The sequence below is a fragment of the Cebus imitator genome, unplaced genomic scaffold, assembly GCF_001604975.1.
Source record: "Cebus imitator isolate Cc_AM_T3 unplaced genomic scaffold, Cebus_imitator-1.0 Scaffold30, whole genome shotgun sequence".
Taxonomy (NCBI): Eukaryota; Metazoa; Chordata; class Mammalia; order Primates; family Cebidae; genus Cebus; species Cebus imitator.
The window spans coordinates 4,216,862-4,224,859 of NW_016107345.1; the positions used below are offsets into that span (position 1 = coordinate 4,216,862).

Here is a 7,998-nt window from a genome sequence, read left to right on the forward strand (position 1 = left end):
CCCCAATAAAGATGAGTCTTTCCAAAAAGCTCTGGTTCTCATTTATGTGCTAAGGCCTATTTTTACAAACAAATTGCTATTAGAAACTTTACAAATATAAAATTGAGATACTTCTTTAAAAAATTTTCCCATGAATTTTATTTTTTGCATTCAGCATATTAAGAAACAGATTATGCTTTCTAACTAGAGATGGAACTAAGAAGAAATGAAATTGTGTTCCCATGCTTTATCTAGAAACAAGGGTTTATTTACATGGTGTCCTTCTTCAATATCATGGTGAACTGGGAGAAGCAGGACCATTTTTATAGCATGGCCATATGACCACCTGAAGACAGACCTCCCATTCTGCCTTGAGTGCTTATTGCATATTTTGGTTGGAGGTATAAGGCGTGAGAGAAAGGTGGCCTGTCACTTTTACACATTCGAGAATAATTTTGCACATTCAAGAAATTTTCCTTGAGAAATGCCATGTTTGGAATAGCTCCCAGAGATTGATTGAGAACAAAAGCATTAGAGCAAGTGCATTACATTTAGAAGCACAATACATTGGGAAACATTCTCAAAAGCTCAAAGAATAGGCTGCTTTTCCATTGAGCTAAATAGTAAATAGGTGTGCATATTGTTGCATATAGGTATATGTTCCAAGCTTTCAAAAGTCACATTCTGCCACAATTAACAGGTAAATGAGCATTCTTGGCCCTTGACTTATAAATAAACACTCTTAATTCTGCAACTTGTTCACAGATTCTTAAGAAGCCATTCTAGAACAAAAATGCCTACAAACTGGTTAGAAACCTGCAAACCAGAAATGCAATACGGTTATTCTTTTCTAAATGGCAACAACAGAAATTTGTATTAGCTTTTTGGAAGAGTGACTAAGAAGGACTGACATCCATTTTCACAATTAAGAAATAATTATTTGTGATACTGAAGAAACCAAATCTTCCATAGAAAATGTGTGGCCTCTCACAAAAGAATACAACAGTGCTCAGCTTCAACCACTGAATGCTTCCTTTTTCTGTTTGTCTAGGCTTGTTCGCTTTTTGTCAGGCAATATATGTCAGACGATATTGGCAATCCTTAAAGAAAATGATTCAAAAGGTGATTTACAATTGGCTGGTGCTATCCCCTAATGCCTTTTTGCCTACGTCCTAATTTCATGGAAACAAATTAAGGACATTAAGCCAGGAGATAAATGTACTACTCAAAATATGCCTGGACACTCGTGCTCAGGTCAAAAGCTGCAAGATGTGGTTAAGCTGACAAACAGAATTCCTTGCCTGTCTACTTGAACACTTAACACCCTGGGAGTTCACATGCTTTTCTGAAGACAATTTAAAGGCTAACTGCACAGTTAAACTTGCTGCCCCATTCTGATTATTTGACTCTAATCCTCTTTGTTCTCCCCTTCCCATGCATTCTATCTTTTTCACATCTGACACTTTTTAATGATTTCCTCCAAATTAATGTTTTCTAAGACATGTTTCATAAGTCACGACACAAAGATTTAAAAGAGGGAAAGGGCTAGAGAACATTAATCTCATTAAGTTTGGAGATCTAAGCATTTGAGCTCTTATGTATGTGGTTTATTTGTTGTTGTGTTGTTTTCACTTTATTACACTATAAAATTCAGACACTTAAAGACATCACAATTTAGGCACATTGGATGATCCACTCTTCATAATAGTATGAATGTTATCAACCTTCCAGTAGTTATTGTTACTAATGTTTTCATAATATTAGTGATAAGTTTTTCAGTTCTGTACATATGCTGACTATCCCCTCCCCTGGATTGTACATTACATTTTCAAGTTATTTTTAACAATAGGCCTAGAAGCAGACAGAAAAAGAGAAAAGAAATAAATTGATTGCTGAGGAAGTCAGTGTGTGAATAGAAATAAGATTCTATGCATTGCGCTTACGCTAACAGAAAAGAGACCCAAACTCAGGGACTTACAGCATTCCGCCTACAGCTAAGATCAGAGTTTGGTTCATGGACAGAGAGACTTTCTGGGGCTTCTCTGTTCCACCAGAAGACAAAGGGTAATGGCTGTAATAATATAGATGGGTCCTTGCCCAATGTCTTACACACAGTAGGTGCTCAATGATCATGAAAGGGATGACATGATTGCATGAATGAGCAGCTCAAAGAATGCTGACAGAGTGAAGTCAGCAGTGGTAAACTTCAACAGTTGAAGAACGAGATGGTAACAGCCATTTTAAGTGGCTGATAACATTTTGTGTGACATATTTTGATCTAATTTCAAAGACAGCCATATCTTTGCTCAATTTTAAAGTTAGTCAGTTAAGGGGCTGTCTTTATATCATTTTTCCAATTAGTGTCTGTGTGCTTGGTCAGGCATCATAGCCATACAAACTAGTAAACACAATTGAGCACACAAATGGTCCCTGCATTCTAATGCCAGTTTGAAAACTTAATCCTGTCACTTTGGACCAACTGTAAAGCCTTGAGATGGTGATAACTTCTACCATACCTGTCTCCTATTATAGCTTTGTGCAGATGAACTAATTAAAGTTATGAAGAGATTTGAAGATAAAACTTCCTGTTTATTATTGCTGTTAGTCCTCAGATTTGGCACCAAATCAGGAAAAAATGATAAAAATCACCTCTACCCTGAAATTTTGCATTCCTAGAAATAATTCCCATGAAGTGTCACTATAAATTAGGCTAAATGGTTTTTTGACTGCAAGCACTTACAAGCTGGATTTATGAATGGAAACACTGAAGGCCACTCTGTCCAGCTCTGAAGCCCCATACTTTCTCCCTGGGCTATTTATAGAAAGTGTATGGCTAGTGGAAAAGTTCACATTTATTTTTACAAGCCAGTCATGACATGACTGAAGAACTCACTTCATCTCTCTGGGAAGGTCATCCTTTTCACCTGAGCTGCAAGAAGGGCAGGGAAGAAAGTAACCCCATTAGCCAACTAAGTCAGTCTGAGTCAGCCCCAGAGACCAACTCACAGGGTGACAGGCACTGAAGTCAAACACCTTTGTTTTCCAGGCATGACTCTATGGTGCTGCTCCTTGAGACGTCATCCAGATCATGACTAACAAGTAAAAATGAAACATATTACATAATATGCTTCAAAATTCTAGTGCCAAAATAGGTTGTACAGAGATAATGGAGTGAATTCTTATTTATAATTTGTCCTACATTTCAAACAGCTGAGCACAATAAAGTAAAACTGAATTTTAATGTGGCAAAATGGAAAGTGTGAAAAATATTTCAAAATATATGTTGCTCTGATTGCCACATCACCCCGAAATACGTAATAAACCCGGATAGTTCCATGCCAAGTGGGGAGATTCAAAGTAAACATTTGCTTTTAAAACATCATTATCTTGACAGAAATCTGATATAATTTAGCTAATAAACTGTATAGTTTTAACAAATCAGCCCTGGCTTTGAGTAGTATATATGGTACCTACTTGCAAATACGAAGTGAAGCCAAACCAGTTTTCCACTAGAACGTCCTCTTGTCAATATCATATGTGGTCTCCAAAATCTAAGATGGAACAGAAGAGGACAGTGGAGGAAGGAAAAGGCAAAGGGAAGAGGAAAGTGAGTCCTCATTCTCTCTGGGACATGCTGGGTGCTGAAACCTGCCTGGCAAAAACTGTGTCCTCTCACTGTCCTCATGAGCATAATCACCTGAAAAATGATATGGTTATAATTTTATCCTTAAGTGGCCTCTCCTTAAGGTCAAAGACACAGGGCAAGAAGAGAATTCTGTCTGTGGACCTAGAAGACCAACAAAAAATTAAAATGACAAATTCAGTGTTTTAGTTATTGTTCTCAGACTCATCAATCCTTTCTAGAAGTCTTCTTCTTGAAAGTTCCTTCTGAAATCAAGGTCCCATTTTACAAGAAATGACATAATACGCTTTAACCTGTTTTTCTAGCTTCCAGACCAATGTTCTTTGGGGCTCTAGAAGAGACAACGATGACATGCAAATAAATTTGCATCTGGAAATATCCTGATTTCCACAGTTGTCCTTGAATGCATGTATCGAATTAAGTTACAGCTGAGGAATAACATCTATGGTAAGTACAAATTAGCCCCTGTAACCTAACAGGAATCTCCTTGTACTTCACAAAGGATGAGACACTAACACTCATCAGCAACTATCCAAAGTGTACTTACAATATCATTAAGAGGTTCTAAATTAAATATAGACATATATAAATTTAACTTCTATGTACAGAATAACACACACAAGGATACTGGTTCCTCCGGGGAATTGTGCTGAGCTTCTCTGTTCACAAATAGAAAAGCGATTAAAAGCATAAACAAAAACAGCCAATTGTTTTAGAAGTGCCAGCCTATCAGTGCTGAGGTAAGTGTTCATCTACCTCATATGCATGATCTAAATTATACCATAAAGTCAAGATGCACTTGTGGGACATGATCATCCTGCCCAAGACCTTCAACCAGGTGACGGAGATCAACCCAAGATGATCAGCAGTACCTGGACAAGCTCTCCATCACCTACAAGCCAGTGAAGCACAGCTGGCTGGGCATCGGGGCCACCCATTCCTCCTGCTCAGCCAATAAAGGCACACATGTCTTCAAAAAAAAAAAAAAAAAAAAAAAAAAAAAAAAAAGAGAATCCCCATTCAATGACTTAATTGGCTCCTAACAAAACCACTTACCAGGAAGTGTGACAGGTATTTAAACAAGTCATCTCAGTCATTTGTGTTAACCTAGAGTGGCCATCTCAATTACAGGTTAGTATTTGTAGGAAATGTCTAAATAACACTGGCTAATCTGGTTGTTAGAAAGGATCTCAGGGACATGTTCATGAATGGTTCAAGGGTTTAGGGTGACTGCCAATCATTTCCATAGTCTGGACCCAAATGAAACTTCAGCGTTTAACTGGGCAAGTGTCATCTTATGTAACTCAAAATTTTCAGTGACAGCTCAATAATACGCTCCTGCCTTTCATAATAAAGCTACCTCATTTATTGTCGGATATTGTATTTTTAATATTAAACAAGGATGGATGGCATCAGTCTAGAACAGCGTCCTCTCCCCTTCTCCCACGGCTGCACTAGGAACACATCTACATTAGCGGGTTGGCACTTTGTCCTCGTAGGGAATCCAAATGCTCTGCTTGCTCCCGTAAGCTACTTCCAGTCCTACCAAAAACTTGAAACCAACACCATCTTCTGCCTTCCTGGGTGGACCATGAAACCTTGACTTGCAGTCAAGTAAGAAAAGCTTATTCTTACTACTCTCCCCATGTAAGAAACTGTGTTTGAGGACCAGTCATTTGGACATTGCTTCAAAAGGCACATTTATTCCAGTGGCAATTTAAATAAGTAGAGAAGGAAAGAAAAAGATTAAAAATAAAACATACAAACAAAAACCAGGATGAGTTTTGTGGAATACATTAATTAAAGTAAACAAAAATCTGGGTCTATACACACCACTTGAGCTCTTCACCAATAGTTTGACCAAAGTCCCTAAGGTAGAATAATTCACAGTTGTATCAGACACAGGCCTTCAGAAAACACTGTTTAAGAAAGTAGTTGAGAACTCTCAAGCGGCTTGCCCTGATGTCCAGTTCAAGTGTATGCAGTGCAGAAGGCTGTGAAATTCAAAACTATGTGACAAAGAAAATTCAGTGCATATCACAGGCTTTGATAAATTATTAAAAATCATTGTATATATTACTATTTAAATAACATCTGAAAAACATTTTGAAATAATTAACCTGTGTTCACATTCCATGCATTTTCTAGCAGGTTAAGCCCTGGGTTTGCGTCTCTGTGCCTGTTTCCTACAAAGCTCCATTCTTTTGACAAATCCAAGCATTCCTTAGACTGAAATAAAAGTTCCCAAAGATTCTATTTACTCTCTTTACTGTGTACCTGACTGCATATGGGCTACTCCTTATTACCAATGGCACAGATAATTGGAAAAGCAAACTCTTTGGGGCTTTATTTGGGATTTTACTCACTGCCTTTGAAAAATCCCTGGATGTCAAAGACATCACCTGATTTTTTTCCAGGGGCAAGAACCAGTGACTATCTCCCTCCCAATTGACCACCCCTCCCCCAACCTTCCTCTTTCAAAGCCTCCAGTGGGTTGGGATCCCTTTGTAGCAGTGAACTTTTTCCCTATGGTTTTGCAGCACCTTCCTTGAGCAAAGAAGAAAACACAACGAAACTTGAAAACAAACCAACGGTAGCAACAACAGAAACTCCAAACAGATGGGTGAACCAGTAGCCTCCTCCAAGGCGGGAGGCTCACTTTTTACTGCAGAATTCGGAGCTGTTTAGGAACTTCCTGATGACCAGCCCCAGGCAGACCACCAGCAGCAGCATGTAGCCCACGGTACCCGAGAAAGTGGGTGCGGCAGGCGGCGCCTGGAGGAATTGGCGCAGGCCCTCTTCTACGTAGTACACCTGGTCGTAGATGCTGAGGAAGGTGAAGATGTGGAAAAGCTGGTGGCTGTGGCCGATGATGTCGAAGAGACCCGGCTGGATGCGCTCGGGGATCTTGCTCACGTTGAAGAAGGCGGCCACCACCAGCCAGAAGTAGCGGCGGTAGAAGTGCACGAAGAGAGTGGGGTTCTCCCCACGCAGGTCGAAGAGCCAGCTCTCTAGCATAATGGGGCAGGCCATGCTGAGAGGCATGACGAAGACAAAGGTGCGCAACGCAAACGGGTAAGTACACCAGTCGGTGCGGCTCTTGCAGCAGGCCACAGTGCAGGCCACCGCCAGCACGAAGGCCACGGGCAGCACCAGGGCGCGGTAGGCGGCAATAAGGCGCGTGCAGTCCACGTGCCAGCCCAGGCGCTGCTGCACGTATGGGGTCATGACTCTGGCATCCAGCAAGCTGAGGCCGGGCAGCAGGTAGTAGTAGTAGGCCACTGTGCTGCCGAAGCCGTAGTAGCTGATGGACGCGTAGTCCAGGTAGAAGAAGGCGGCGCGCAGGCGCAGCGACAGGCAGCTGAACACGTGCGCCGTGCAGCTCATGGCGAAGGTGAGCAGCACTCCCGACGCGTAGCACCACAGCGGCAGCAGCCACGGGTGGTGGAAGGGCACGTCGCCGCCGCTCAGGAAGAACAGACGGCAGAACTTGCTCAGGAACAGCAGCAGCGGGATGAAGTGCGTCCAGAAGTTGAGCGTCTCGTTGGTAGGCTTCAGCACCGAGGCTAGGCACTCCTGGGCCGTGCACGGCAGACGCCGGTAGCCCGACAGGATGAAGCACTCCACGAAGTCGTCGGGCACCTCGTCCCAGCGCAGTAGCGGCTTGGCGGACGCTGGGGGGTCCCTGGAGGCGGCTGAGTGGGAGTGCCGGGCTGCCCCCGGAACTGCTGGGGTCGGGGCCGGGGCCGGAGGGCCCTTGGTGCCCGCGCCCCGGGGCTGCAGGCGCCGCGGCATGGTGCCCGGGGCTCGGCTAGGGCGCGCGCAGGCGACCTCTGGCGCTGGCTCCCGGGCCCTGGGCAGCCCCCGCCGACCGCCGTCGGAGCCTTTGTGCCTGCGCCGGGGGCGTCGCTGCGGGTTTAAGAGAAGACCCGTGCCTCCGAGCAGCTGCTCCTAAAAATTAAATAAATCAATGAGAGACTCAATTAATAGGCAGCGCGGCGACCGGCAGGAGCGCGGAGCGCGCGGGGCTCAGCGGCTTCCTCGCCAAGCCCCTGCTTATCGGCGCGCGGCCGCCCGCGCTGCGGCAGCGGCGGCTGAGGCGGCGGCGGCGCGGCTGACTGCGGCGGCGGCGGCGGTGACTGGGCATCGCGCGGTGCGGGTGCCTCCGCCGCCGCCCCCGGAGCGGGAGGCGGGGATGTGCGAGCCGAGGCGCGGAGGGAGGGACGGGCGCACCGAGCAAGGGCGGGGGCCTCCCAGGCTAGGGTTTCGCGGCCGCCTCGGGGGATAGAGTTGTCCCGGCTCTCGAGTTCCGTACCATCCCCCTCTTCGGGCCGCCCGGTTAATGATTGATGCGGGGGCCGAAGCCTGGTAGGCGA

The 7,998-nt window shown here is 44.4% G+C and overlaps 1 protein-coding gene across 1 annotated transcript; it reads right to left on the minus strand.

Moving 5' to 3' along the window:
* Nucleotides 1-225: 225 nt before the first annotated feature.
* PAQR9 (progestin and adipoQ receptor family member 9) lies at nt 226-7,766 on the minus strand. Its single transcript, XM_017523770.2, has one exon. The coding sequence runs from the start codon at nt 7,415-7,417 to the stop codon at nt 6,278-6,280; it is 1,140 nt and encodes a 379-aa protein (XP_017379259.1). The 5' UTR covers nt 7,418-7,766; the 3' UTR covers nt 226-6,277.
* Between the last annotated feature and the right edge of the window lie 232 nt (nt 7,767-7,998).